The sequence below is a fragment of the Sorex fumeus genome, unplaced genomic scaffold (assembly GCF_029834395.1).
Source record: "Sorex fumeus unplaced genomic scaffold, SorFum_2.1 ptg000107l, whole genome shotgun sequence".
NCBI classification, from domain to species: Eukaryota; Metazoa; Chordata; class Mammalia; order Eulipotyphla; family Soricidae; genus Sorex; species Sorex fumeus.
In genome coordinates this window covers 1,260,183-1,274,847 of record NW_026606164.1, presented here as the reverse complement: position 1 = coordinate 1,274,847, position 14,665 = coordinate 1,260,183, and the positions used below count along the sequence as shown (strand labels likewise).

At 56.7% G+C, this 14,665-nt stretch overlaps 1 protein-coding gene across 4 annotated transcripts in view; it reads right to left on the bottom strand.

Moving 5' to 3' along the window:
• DPP6 (dipeptidyl peptidase like 6) overlaps window positions 1-14,665 on the bottom strand; it is a 507,074-nt gene that overhangs the window by 272,862 nt on the left and 219,547 nt on the right. For all 4 annotated transcript variants that reach the window (XM_056134830.1, XM_056134833.1, XM_056134829.1 and 1 more), the window contains exons 4-5: window positions 8,958-9,052; window positions 7,098-7,172 (exon numbers count right to left, since the gene is read on the bottom strand). In XM_056134830.1, the coding sequence (XP_055990805.1) occupies window positions 7,098-7,172; window positions 8,958-9,052 (170 nt within the window). The remainder of the gene's footprint in view (window positions 1-7,097; window positions 7,173-8,957; window positions 9,053-14,665) is intronic.

The window sequence follows — 14,665 nt, the reverse complement described above, 5'->3', positions numbered from 1 at the left end:
CACCTATTATACGGGGAAAATCTTATTAAGGATTTTATAATTTATAATTTTGTGGTTTATTTCCACTAAGGAAACCTATAATATAGCAAGGTGGCAGGCTGCAAAATAAAATACACAAAAATCTCTAGATACTGTTGGAATAGAGCTTGAAACATTCTGGGCTTCACACTAGTCTGCCCTCTCTCCTCCGCCCTGCCGCCAGGAGCTTAGTTTTATGGGGCTACTCCCATCACAGTGCTCCCGAGGCACTCCCATTCTACTGTGCTTGTCTGTAACCTCTCCTCTGGGCTCTTCTTCCCCTATCGGTCAATCACCCACATCCCCAAATCAGATCCTGTGACCTGTGGGGTCAGATCCTTCTAAGGACTCTGGATTTTGTATTTGTAAGTGAAATACTGCTTTTCTCCTTCCCTTATGTCCTCTGCGTGGTTTACTTCAGGGCAAAGTTCTTTTTGTATAGACACAGGAAGACAGTTAATGCTACGCTCTTGTAACTTGGGAGTTAACTGACTGAATAATACTGACTCTTGGGCCTGGAGCGATAGAGCAGGTAGGGCGTTCACCTTGTACGCAGCTAACCCAAGTTCAATTCCCAGCATCCCATTTGGTCCCCTGAGCACCTCCAGGAGTAATTCCTGAGTAGTGCAGAGCCAGGAGTAACCCCTGTGCAACGCCGGGTGTGACCCCAAAAGCAAAAAAAAAAATTACTGACTCCTGGGTATCCATTTTTTGACTTAAACCTCAGTTGCCCTTAGTTTCTAGTACCCCAAAAGCAGGGTCCCGACAAGGGACTGAATGGACCCAGGGCAAGCTGTGAGCTACCCTGGCATCGAAATGGGGCGGGCCAAAGTGCCACGATTCTTAACTCTAAGAGCACAGATGTGGACGAATTCTGTCATGACCCAAAGAGAAGTAACTGGACAAGGGCCTTCTAGGATTAGGAAGGACTCATCTGGCCTGAGCACTGCAGTCTGGGGTCTATAGCGAGATGCCCCCAGGAGACCACCCTAAAAGCTGGATGTATCTCTTACAGTGTCCATACAGAATGACTAATATTATTAAGAAGCAGAACGAAGATGAATGCTTAAATGGTTGTTGGAGTGAGGAAAGGAGAAAGGCACCCCTGGGTGGCATTTCGCCCTTAGGCAGGTCACCCTGCTGGATGAGAATCTTTTCTAAAAGAAGCTTCCCTTGAGGAAAGGACTTCACATTTGTTGGATTTTATGACCACAACTATGTGGAACTGCTACCCCAACCCCTCATGAGTTGGGGCCGTAACCAAGGCTGTGAGATGGGTGACATGCAGGAGTGGGCGAGACTGGGAGGAAGCAGAGGGAGACGAGACGGGAATGAACCACACCGGGTCGCCGGCCAGCCTGGCCCTCATTTTCTCCTTCGACTGCCCACCGACTGCCCACCGCCATCAGCCGTCTGGGGTGAGGGAAGCGGCCCAAGGACACAGACACAGATGGTGAGAGAGCCCCGCGGGCTCCTGATCATTTATTCTTTGAACCCTGCACTGCACTGTGGCACTGTCCTCACATCGATTTGCTCGAGCGGGCACCGGTAACGTCTCACAACAAATTTGTGAGACTTGTTGTTACTGTGTTTGGCATATCGAATACGTCACGGGGAGCTTGCCAGGCTCTGCCATGTGGGCGAGATACTCTTGGTAGCTTCGGGCTCTCCGACAGGGGCGGAGGAATCGAACCCGGGTCAACGGCAAATGCCCTACCCGCTGTGCTACAATGATCTAGTAAAGAAAGAAAGGGAAAAAAAACCACTCATTCTAACTGCACACATACAGGTGTACACATGCACCACACACTCTCTCTCTCACACACACACACGTATCTAGGAAATGAGTAAACAGAGGAAGTTAGAGATTTATATATATCGAAGGAAACAGAAGAAGACAAGGGGAAATGGAAAAATCCTCCATGCTCATGAATTGTAAGCTTGAACACTGTGACAAGTGGTGACCTCACCCAGACTCTCACCCAGATGCAGTGTACTCCCCACCTGACCCCAGTGACATTCTTCAAGAACAGAAACAAACACGGCTATGTGGCACCACAACCCCTCCCCGCAGACAGCCAAAACAAATCCCGAGGAGAAAGAATGTGGGTGGGCGGCCCCGCGGGCCCACTTTCAACTGTTACAAATGCAGCAGTCTAAACAGCATACATCGGAATAAACACAGGTAGACACGCAGACCGACTCCAGAGAACCGAGCCCAGACACAAATCCTCAGGGGCCACGGACATTAATTTGTAACAACGGGGCCAAAGCAGGGAACAAGAACAGGAGGCCTCGTGCCAGAGGGTGCGGGGACACGGCCTGTCACAGGCGGGAGCGGCCACACGCTGCAGAATCAGACTCAAAGTGGACCAGAGAGGGAGACGCTAGACGCAGATGGGAACAGCAGAGCCCGCACACCAGGGCCTCAGGAAGCTGCCACCGGCCCTGCGGCAGGGGAGGTGCCCCCCGGGGCCCAGCACAGCTGCCTCTCTGTGGGCATGTGACCTGCCTTTCCTCTCCCGGCAGCTCAGTGTCCTGGTCCCCACGGCTTCCAACCCCTGTTCTCCTGAGACCCCACGGTTTTCAGCCTCATTTGCGCGGCCACACACCGGACATCACTGAGACGGGTGAGGGGGGCAGGGGGAGGTCAGGGAGCTGTAAGGGCTGGGCTGGGCGGCCGGTGTCGACTCTCTGCCGAGTGTACGGGGGGAATCTGCTCGAGCATGGGACAGATGGGACCCTAGCGTGGCCCAACCTGGTGTGGCCCACGGCCAGCCGCAGCCCCTGTGCTGAGGATGCCACGTCGATCCAGTCGGGAAGCCGGACAGGCCGATGGCCCGGTTCCCTCCTCACGGGCCTCATGATCTCACAGCCCCGAGGGAGCCCCGGGATAGGACAGCAAGGCTTCCTCTGAGCACTGTCCTTATCACTCAGCACACACCGTCACGTGGTGCCAGCACCCCACAGAGCAGGCAGGGCTGCTGTGCCAGTGTCCTCAGCACCGTCATCACCATCACCACCCACCCCCACCATCACCATCCCCCCACCACCACCATTACCACCATCACCACCATCACCATCATCACTGTCACCACCACCACTGCCATCACCGTCACCTATCACCATCATTATCGCCACTATCTTCACCGCCATCATCACCATCACTGTCACCACATTCATCGCCATCAGCAGCGCCGTCACCCGCACCCACCCAGCACAGTGCTGCCCCTGGCGGCCTCACTCCTGCCAAGCTGCCTGGCAGAGAAGGCATCTCCCTATCCAAGGGGCTGTGGGGCCAGACGCGGCCCAGGGGCCCCTCGGCAGGCGAGGGACGGGACGGCACTGTGGGCTCCCCCGCTCCCACACAAAGCATGGGTTCACCATCCGGAGGAATCACCCTCACTCACCGCCTGTGACTCTGGGGAGATGGACCCCAGGAACTGTCAGTGCTGGAGCAAGACTCGGTTTCTCCGGGCCCGGGAGAATCCTGGCGACCCACCCCCGGGGCGTCCGCACTGCGGCTTCTCTCCTCGATAGAGACTATGAAGGGGGGTGACGAGAAGGCCGACCCGGGGACTCGCCATGCAGGGGCCTGTCAGGCCGTCACAGGGCGCGCTGGGGTCCACCTCTCAGCCCGAGAGCTGTGAGTGGCTGGGGGAGGCCCCCAAGGTGCTGAGCTCCAGCTGACAGACGTATCCTGTCTGGGTTTGTTTGCTTCCCTGGTTTCTGGGGCACGCATGAGGTGCTCAGATCTTACTCCTGGCTCTGTGCTCGCACCTAGCAGGCTTGGGACAACAGGCAGTGCTGGGGACCCAGCTGGGAGCTGGCCATGCACAAGGCACACACCCAGCTTGCCAGCAGACGCTTCCGGCCCTGAGGTGGGAGATGGGGTGTCTGCGACGGCCACACCCAGGGGCCCCACGCCCACGGCCAGTCCCTCCAAATGAAGCAGAAAGAGCAAGAGAGGGTAGCCCTGGGGCTGGAGCGATAGCACAACGGGTAGGGCGTTTGCCTTGCACGTGACTGACCTGGGTTCGATCCCTGGCATCCCATATGGTCCCCCGAGCACCGCCAGGAGTGATTCCTGAGTGCATGAGTCAGGAGTCAGCCCTGAGCATCTCCAGGTGTGACCCAAAAAGGAAAAAAAATAGAGAGGATGGCCCAGGCCAGGGCAGCAGGGACACTCGCTGGGGCCCCCCACGGCTCGGCTGTCCGAGGGCAGTGCTGTGCTGCTGGGATGGGGGCGCCTGCTGCAAGCCAGGTCCCCAGAGCCGTGAGACCCCAACGCTGAGGGACGAGCTCGCCTGAGCTCACACCTCCCTAGAGGGCCCGTGAGACCCCAACTCTGATGGTCAAGCTCGCCTGAGCCCTGTGTGATGATCCTCGAGTCACCACTGAGTTTTGGGGTACCGGGTCAACCCTGTGAGCGGCAGGACCATTGGGCTGACTCCAGCACTAACCAACCAGGGTCTGCCCTAGCCAGATTTCAGCCAGATTTTATTCAGAACGAGATTCCACCAAGCCCGAAGGCCAACCCCAGCAAATGCCCTCACACACAGTCCTTGCCCACAGCACTCTGGGAGATTTTTTTTGCTTCTTTTTTGGGTCATACCCAGTGATGCTCAGGGGGTTCCTCCTGGCTCTGCACTCAGGAACTACTCCTGGTGGTGCATCGGGGGACCACGTGGGATGTCGCGGATCGAACCCGGATCGGCCACGTGCAAGGCAGACATCCTACCCACTGTGCTATCACTCCAGCCCCGCTCCGTGAGATTTTTATCTCACTTTACTTGACGTTGGCTTTTGGGCCATGCCGGGCGGTGCTCAGGGCTAACAGCTGTGCCCAGTGCTCAGAGGTCACTAAGCTCTTTCAGAAGAAAAATGGTTTTCCAAGGAAGATTATTTTCTAATCTGTTTACTCCTTGAAAGGCACACAATACCTCAGTATTTTAAAGTAATCTAAGATAATGCACGTAAAATTTGATTTTATCCTCCCCCAAGAGTTGTCTCTAGAACTCTGCACACGTGTCAGAGACGTCGGAACAAAGGGACGGGCAGCTTGAGCCTCAAAAGTTGCCGGAAAGCAACATGCTCGACTGGTGTCGTCCAGGTGGTACCAAGCGAGTTTTGAAGTGAAAAATAAGGAGTGACTGTCCCTCGTGTGGTTCTGGGAAGCCCTTCAGAAGCTGTGCAAGATGTGCCAGGAGCACTGTAGCACTGTCCTCCCGTCGCTCATAGATTTGCTCGAGCGGGCCCAGTGACATTGAGACTTGTTACTGTGTCTGGCATCTCGAATACGTCACGGGGAGCTTGCCAGGCTTTGCTGTGCGGGCGAGATACTCTCGGTGGCTTGCCGGGCTCTCCGAGAGGGGCGGAGGAATCGAACCCGGGTCGGCCGGCTGGCGGCCGGTGTTCTATCGCTCCAGCCCGACGTGCTAGTAAGCTCTCTCAATAAGACATGGATCGCCCAGACAGGAGATGCTGGTTCCTCGGAGGAGATGGTCCTCAGAGAAACGAGCTGATGGCAGTGGCGCATCCTGCCAACTCCACGGCTGGCACCACGTAAGTGAACAGGGCACCACAGTCTTCTCCTTGGGCAGGATTAAGGCGATCAACGTGCTTGGACTGGAAAAACGGACCTGGGGCACCTCCAGGCCAAACTTAGTTACTCTGTACACTTTAAAAACGGCTGCATCTCAGGGCTGGAGTGATAGCACAGTGGGTAGGGCGTTTGCCTTGCATGTGGCTGACCCAGGTTTGATCCCCAGCATCCCCTAGGGTCCCCCGAGCACCGCCAGGAGTGATTCCTGAGGGCAGAGCCAGGAGGAACCCCTGGGCATCACCGGATGTGACCCAAAAACCAAAAAATAAATGATAAAAAAAAAAGGCTGCAACTGAAACCAGAAGTCAAACTGGGCACTGAGATGCGTCACACAAGCTAAGCTGTTCAGGATATTTTTGTTTGTTTTGGGGACACACCTGCTCAGGGTTGACTCCTGGCTCTGCACTCAGGAATCACTCCCAGTGGGGCTTGGGGGACCCTAAGGGATGCCGGGGATCGAACCTGGGGCGGCTGTGTGCAGGGAATCCCCTCCCTGCTATGCTATGGCTTTGGGAGTTTACGGATTTTAACCAAGTACAAGATCCAGTAGCACGAGGAGTGTTTAGTTAGTAGAAAAAGTAGCTGATTCGCTCATGTGCACAGTTCCAGAGAAAACCAGAGTCACGGAGATGCCCCCAGGCCGGCCCGAGGCCTCAGGAGCTGTAAGAGGTTCACCTGACTCAGATCTAGATCTGCTGCTCCCCGCTGACACACTACAGCAAACACGGCCTCACCGCCGGGCGCCCCCAGGAAAGCAGGTCCTGTGTCAGATGGGGTGAGGACTCAGCCGGGCCGGGGGAGGGTCTCGGAGGGGCCGCGAGCCGCTGGGGTCCGGGTGTTATTTGCCGGAGATTAAAGGCCTGCAAAGGCCCATCTCTAAGGTTGCTAATCCCTTCTAAGCTGAACAGCTGCTCCACTTAGAAAATAAATTTCACCTCCGAGCTCATTTAAAATTAAAGAGCCAAATGAAAATTTTAAATATAAGCATATTAAAGGGGGAAAAAAGAGAGACCCAATTTTAGGCTGCCTTTACAGCCCCGAGTGAGAGTTTAGAGGGAATTCTGGTGAAATTTTATGGGAGATGTATCGGAGAAGGGCTAAATATAGCCACTTCTGTAATGAAGACGATCGTTCAATCCCATTCACTCCCGCAACACGCAGGGGGAAACGGTGAGCAGGATCAGTTTGGGGCAACGCCGCCGTGTTGCTCTGGGCTCCAGAATAATCCATGGCGTGGTGAAGACAGAGGCAGGAAGCAACGGCCCGAACACCCTCACTGACGGGGGCCGACACGCAGCCGACTGGGCTCCGCCGTCCTCCCGCAGGGGCACGTCGAGAGTGACCCCCAAGCACAGAGTGTGAGACCCCCGAGTCGCCGAGCCCACAGGGCCTGGCCCCAAGCCCAAGAAAGAACCCGCCCGTGAGCACCCAGGACACGCCCTCCCGACCTGACCCGCGCGGCCTGCCCACTCACCGGCTCCTCGCTGTAGGAGAAGAGCGCGTACTCGCGGTCCGGGGAGATGGCGTAGCGGAGGGCTCGCAGCGACTCCTGCAAGGACAAGCCGAGCGTGGGCACGGGCAGCGCCCCCACCTCCTCCCGGGACTGCTGGGCAGGGCCAGCGGGCGGTGGGGCCGATGTGGGCGCCTGCCCCCACGCCCCTGAGGGTCTGGGGGTGCCCGGGAGCCCGTGGGCACACTCGGGGGACCCCGTCCCCGGAGTCACAATGCGCCTGTGCTCGGGGGTGCCGGGGGGATGATCTGGGGGTGCTGAGGGGAGGGTGGGGGTGGCTTCTCCCGCAGTGGGGCCTCCGGTGTGGCAGAGGTGCTGGACACTGGACGCTGTGGCCCCAGCAGCAAGGTGCCTTTTGCCCTCTGGCTCAGGAGGCCCCATGGAGTCACTGGGGGGGGGGGGTCGGGGTCCATTAATGCCAGAGATGGATAAAGACCCGATGCTCCGTCTGGTGATCGGATCAAAGCAAAGGGGGAGGACGAGTGGGGGAAACTAAGGACTTGATTTAAAGGTTAATTCCAGGATGCAAATGAGTCATTAAGGCTGGTGAGTTGGGGGGGGGACAGTGGGGTGGAGCACTGGCGGGCGGGACAGGGACACGCGCTGAGACGCCGGGATGCCGGGACCGAGACAAGGTACGTTCCTGTCCCGACCTTCTCAGCTCCACGGCAGCGTGGGGCAGAGGCTGCGCTTCCTGTGCTCATGCGGTAGGAGACGGGCACCTGGCACAGTGCTCAGGGCCTGCACCTGCGGCACCTCCCCTCAGGGCTCTAGTCTCGAACATGTCCTCCCCCTTCCTCCCTCCTTCCTTTCTTCCTTCCTCCCTCCCTCCTTCCTTCCTCTCTTCCTTCCTCCCTCCTTTCCCCCTCCTCCTTCCCTTCCTTCCTCCCTTAGTCCGTCCTTCCTTCCTTCCTTCCTTCCTTCCTTCCTTCCTTCCTTCCTTCCCTCCCTCCCTTCCTTCCTTCTTTCCGTCCTTCCTTCCTTCCTTCCCTCCCTCCCTTCCTTCCTTCTTTCTGTCCTTCCTTCCTTCCTTCCTTCCTCCCTCCCTCCCTTCCTCCTCCTCTTCCTTCCTTCCTTCCTTCCTTCCTTCCTTCCTTCCTTCCTTCCCTTTCCTCTCTTCCTTCCTCCCTCCCTCTCTTCTTCCTCCCTCCCTTCTTCATCCCTCCCTTCCTCCTTCCTTCTTCCTCCCTCCCTCCCTCCCTTCCTCCTCCTCCTTCCTTCCTTCCTTCCTTCCTTCCTCCCTTCCTCCCTCCCTCCCTTCCTCCCTTCCTCCTCCCTCCCTCCCTCCTTCATGTCTGGCGATTAACCAATTTTAAACCATACACAAACTCCAAATCCCAGCATCACCGAGCTCCGGGGACCCTAAGCCTCGGCTGCCTGGCGTCTCAGAGCTCGTCTGAACTCGAAGCATCATTTAATGTCATTAGGGTAAGAGCCGCAGCCTCCATTAACATTCCCCGTGCAGCGGGGTGAGTGGTTTCGATAAGGCGCGGCGCAAGTCCTCCTTGAAGGAGCCTCCGCATTATTGCAATTGTTCTGCGGCTGTGTAAAGCCTCGGGACGTTATCTTCCAATTACATATGACATGCAACACTTGGCGCCAACACCTGCCGCGAAGTTTCCCGAACACGGGAGGAAAACGCGCTCCTCTTATTAAATTAGCGAGGCCCCAATTCTGCATTATCTCCGGTTGCGCAGCTGTGCGCGTCCGGGCGTCCTGCCTGGGCCGTGCCACGGGAACCGCGAGCCGGAGTCATTTACTGCTTTGCCGGCTCGCCGAGGGGAGCCGACGCCCGCGGCAGCGGCGGCTAGAGGGAGCACTTACGATCCGCTTGCCCTCGATGAGCACGGAGGAGACGTTGGTCTCGACGTTGTGGAGGAGCACATCGCCCTTCTGCTCCCGGTAGATGAACTCTTTATCTGCGGAGAGAGAACAGAGACATCAACACCCGGGCGCGCGCGCACGGACGAGCCAGTTCTGAAAAGAGCCATGGGCCTCGAGTCTCATGTAGGGTGCTTGGAGCTTCTCTCTTCATCTTTTTTTTTTTGCTTTTTGGGGAGCACCCGGCGATGCTCAGGGCTGACTCCCCCAGCCTCGATCACTGCAGCCTTCCAGGGACTGCGTGGCGCCCAGACTGTCAGGATTTCTCTCTGTCACGTGACTTCCACGGGAACTAAGGCGAAAGGGAGTAAACGCCTCTCACCACTGCCCACTGAGATCTCCAAGCCTGCTCGGATCAGGGCTGAGCATCCTCCACCCAGATCCTCCAAATTCCAGTAGGCGGGGGTCACACCCACCAACTGGCCCCCTGGCGCCGTGTAATCCCATCAACGGCCAAGACTCAGAGACCATAAAACCCAGCTCCTGAAAGCATCTTATCATCTCATTCCTACTTTGGACAACCTGGCAGGCTACCGAATGTTACCTGCCCACAGGGCAGAGTCTGGCAAACTCCCCGTGGGTTACCCAATATGCCAAATACCAGTAACAATGATGGGTCTCGTTCTCCTAACCCTGAAAGAGCCTTGAATATGGCACTTTTTAAAAAATCTCAGGGCAAGGACGAAGGAGACGTTACTGGGGCCTGCTCGAGGTGATCGACGAACAACAGGATGGTCGTGATTGTGACCACTGCCCACTGCCCGTGGCCTTCCATCCTTTGCCCGAGAATGAATGGCTGGTGCCAAACACAGTAGCAAGAAGTCTCACAATGGAGACGCCACTGGGCCCGCTCGAGCAAATCGATCAACAACGGGAGGACCGTGACTGTGACTGCTTGGTGTGTGGTTTTCAGGAACGTCAGCGTGTTAGTCTGCGTGTGAATCTTTCCGGTTGCTCTCCCAGCATCCCGCGGGGCACACGGGGTGCTGGGGACCAAGCCCAGGATGCTGGGTTACAAGGCCAGCACCCTAACCCCTGTGCCAGCTCCCGGAACAGAGTGTTCTGCTCCAGTCTCATCGCGATGCCAGTCTGTTCAGGACTCTATTCACTGCTTGTCTGGGTGACTCACCCAGCAGTGCTCAGGGCTGACTCCGGCTCTGCACCCGGCATCACTCCTGGCAGGGCCTGGGGACCACGTGTGGTGCCAGGGTTATACCAGGGCTGGCTGCGTGCAAGGCAGGCGTCCCCTGCTGTCCCGTCTCTCGGGGACCCACGAGCTTTATTCCTCCTCTCTATTACATTTCGAATTTCTCGCTTCATTTGAACGACTTTTATTTGTACGTTCTCTGTGCTTCCATCATCATCTCCAAACAAAGATATCTAATTAATTTGGCCTTTTCAAATAATGACTTTTGGTTTCGCGAATTCCTCTTCCTTCCAATTTTACTCATTTACGCTATCTTATCATCTTTTTGTCTACCCTTAAGTTTGGCACTTGGCTTATTTTCAGCCTTTCTTCTCTGCTATAATGACGACTGGTGCTATAAATCTCTTTAATTGTTTCCTTGCTTGAGCACACAAGTTTTAATGAGCAGTATTTTCATTATTGTTTAGTTCTGCACATTTTTAGTTTCTGTTACAATGTCTTTTTTTTTAATTTATGAGTTGTCGAGTAATTTCAATTTGCAAATGTATGGAAAATAAAGATTTATCTTTTTCCCTCTTATTGACATGTAATTTGTCTCTACTGCAGAGAAGCTCCAACTCTTAATTCTCTGCAACGTGCTGGGGTCTCGGGCCGCATCTGCTCGTTCCACGGGGGGGTCTGAGGGGTCGGGGCTGCCACCGGCTGCTCTTAGGTTCTGCCCCACTGGGTAGGCCGCTGTTGAACCGCCTCCTTTTCTGTTTGCTTTTTGGGTCACACCCGGCGATGCACAGGGGTTCCTCCTGGCTCCGCACTACTCAGGAATCACTCCTGGCGGTGCTCAGGGGACCCTATGGGATGCTGGGAGTCGAACCCGGGTTGGCCGCATGCAAAGCAAACACCCTACCCGCTGTGCTATCACTCCGGCCCCTGAACGGCCTCCTTGGCACTGCCCTTTCTTGATGCCCCTGGCCGGACAGCAGGCCAATCCCCGCTGGGGTTTCCTAGTTCCGTGAAGGACTCACTCACGCTCCTTTGGGCCCACGGTTGTGTCAGTTTCATTCAGTCAACACCAATTTAGAACCTTTTCTTTCTTGGTTGTTCTTGGGTCACCTCTGAGGGTGCTCAGGGGTCAGTCCCGGCCATGCCCGCGGGACACAAGTTGGCTCAGTGCCAGGCTGACCGACACTCTCCCCACCTCCCCGCGATCTCCCCGGACCCTAGAATGTTCTCGTCCTCCTGCAGAGATCAGCTTCTGTGAGCGATGCATGCCTGGTCCCAAGGGTGTGTCTGTAACAGCGGTGCCTGCTGCCCTGTCCGGGGATGCCCTGCGTTGCTCCGTGAGCTGGCGTGTGCGTAACATGGGCAGCCGCTGGTCTGCAGGCTGGCCTTGGCCACTCCCAGGCCAGCTTCCACGTCACCGCAGGCCCCTCCCCGCCAGCCTCCGCGTCTTCCCTGACCACCCACCCGTGCTCCCATCCTGGTCTCTGTCTCGCCCTTCCTGGGACCTCTCAGTGCCTCAAGGGGACCCCATGCAGGGTCCAACAGAGGCGCCCAGCCCTGAGCACAGCTCTCAGGAGGCACAGAAGGTCGCAAAACAATGACAAACAAAACCTGAACTCGGGTTATTTTTTTCTGGTTTACATCAGGGGAACGGCCCGAGGGAGGCGATTTCGGCTGGAAGGGGGGTGTGGGGTCTCCCCAAACGCTGGCCTTCCCGCTCGGCCATGGCCAGCAGCACGGCGTGGACAGAGCAGGTGCCACCCCCACCCGCAGCTCTGCGCCCCTGCCAAAGGCCTCCTGTGCCTCGGGGCTCCCTCCCGGGGGGGGGGTCCTCTGCCGAGAAGTGGCCCCCTCGCCCACAGCTTCTGACGGCCGGCCCACTGCTGAGTCCAGGAGGAAGGTCACAACATCACCTGAGAGGCGCTTCCCGCCTCTGTGAAAGACCGAGACCTTTCAGGGGACCCAAAGCAGACGCTCGAGCCCGACTGCGGCAGTGTCTGCTCAGGGACCCCTTGCGTGCTGGACAGGCCCGCGGGGCCGGGCAGACACCGATCACCAAGGCGCAGCGTGCTGGGCCACACAGATGAGTGGACAGGGCTGAAGATGGGAGAGCGACTGCCGGCAAATGGCCCAACGAGCCCCTCGAGGGTCCGAGGGGACGGACTCGGGCACTGGGGCAGTGGGGAGGGAGGCAAGTGTCGGCGAGGCAGAGCCCAGAGTCCAGGGACGGCGGCATCCATGGTGCTCTGCAGGCAAACTGCTCCCTCGAAGCCCGGCCCTTGGTGCAGGCCCCCAGAGTGCCGACCTCGGGGGTGGGCAGGTCCTGCCGCTGAGGAACGTGTCGCTTCATCACACACAGCTGCACTGAGGGGCCTCCTGGCCAGCCCAGTTGGACACCCAGCTCAGGGGATCCTGGGCCTCACGCCAGTTGCCCACCCCCCAGAGACACCCCAACCTGGGTGTGTGGGCGCGGAGCGCAGTGTTGGCACTGCCAGAACCTTCAGGCAGAGAGGTGCGGGCAGGACTGAGCACAGTCGGGTTGGGCGAGGTCTGACTATGCAGAAGTCCACTTGCCGGTGGGGGTTTGACTGCAGGGGTCCGGCTGTTGGGGGGTGTTACTGCAGGGGTCCGGCTCTGTCCAACCATCTGCACAAGCTGCATGAATGCACGTCCCGTATGCCAAGTCCTGTCCCACTGTGGACACTGGCCCAGCCCATCCTCTCGCCTGCCTGCGGGCACCGGGTCTGCAGGCTGGCTGCTGTAACGGTGCTGGACTCATCCCCCATATTGTGCCTTTGGGCCTGGGGTACCTTCCCAGGGGCGGAGCTGCTGGGGCATATGGGGCTCACTTCCTGTCTCTGAGGGATGCCCATGTGGCCTCCACACAGGTGGGGCCCAGGGGTGAACGAGGGCCGCGCCCTGCCCAGCACTAGGGCTCGTTCTCTCTGACAAGGGCCAGTCTCTGGGGTGAAGCGACACTTGCTGTTTGATCTGTGTTCCTTGTGCAGTAAGGAACGTGTATTAGGTTTTTTGGGGATTAAAGCACACCCACACACGCACACACACACACACACACACACACGCAAGGACATGCCCATATGCACGTGCAAATGCACACACACAAACACATGCACACACACACAAACGCACACATATACACACATGTATACATGCACGTGCACGCACACACCCCTCTCTCCCAGCTCTTCCTTCACGGCCAGCTCTTCCTTGCTGAGTTGCCCACTGGGAGGTGACGGGCACCTGCTGCCGTCCCCAGCTCTCCTGTGCTAGAATGTCTCCTTCAGAACGACCAGTGCTTATTTTAAGCATTTTGCTGGCCCCTCATTAAGTGCGTACGTATTTGGGAGTATGAGTTCTTCCTGGTGTCCATGACCCTGGTCATTAGAAATGACCTCTCGGTCTCTTACAGCTTCTATAAGCCCCAAGCACGGCCACCCCAGCATTTTATTTTGGGGGCGGGGGTGGTTGTTGGCTTGAAATATTGTCTTTCAATCTTTGACTCTGAGTCTGCATTTGCCCTTATTGTTCAAATGTATTTCTTGTAGGCAGAAGGTTGCGTTCAATGATCTAATCCAGCCTGCCACTCTGTCTTCCTTAATTGGTACATTTAGTCCATTGACAGTGAGTGAGATTATCATCATGGAGTTTTGGGCCATCTTTCTGTAAGAATTTGGCGTGCCTGTGAAATTTCACCTTTCCTTAACGTGGCCTTTTCAGTTCCTGCAAAGTTGGTTTCAAATCTCTGAAGGTCCTAAGCTGCTCCTTACCTGTGAAGTTCTGTAATGTTCCTTCAAATATGAATGAGTCTGGATGAGTACAGTATGTAACGTGTTCATTTCATTGTTCTTAATTTCTTTTTTCTTTTTGAGTCATACCCGGCGATGCACAGGGGTTATTCCTGGCTCTGCACTCAGGAATTACTCCTGGCGGTGCTCAGGGGACCCTATGGGATGCTGGGAATTGAACCCGGGTTGGCCGCTTACAAAGCAAATGCCCTACCCGCTATGCTATCACTCCAGCCTCCGTTTGTTCTTAATTTTTTTCTTTTAAACTATATCTTACCACTGTCTCATTTGATAAACCTGCTGTAAATCTTAAGGGTGCTCTTTTTGTGTGTAATTTCGTCGGCCTTGCTGCTTTTAGCATTCCCTCTCTCTGGCTCTCGCCATTCTGATTAGGGTGTATCTTGGGGTCCTCACCTGGATCTCTGAGCGGGGAGCCTTCGGTCTCCTGATGCTGGATGCATGCTCTCTCCGCCTCTAGAAACTTCTCCGGGATGATCTTTTCGGCTGGCGCGTCTTCGTGGGAAATCCCTTCCTGTGCTCTCATGTCCCCGGGATTCATCCCCGCGTTCGCTTCTATTCTGCGTTTCCCTACTCTGTCCTCGTGGGCGGGAGTCTGTCTGCAGCCCGTCGAGCTCCGCGTCTGCCCTCAGCCGTGTCCCTCTGCCGCCGCAGCCGTCCAGGGAGTTTTCACGTCACCT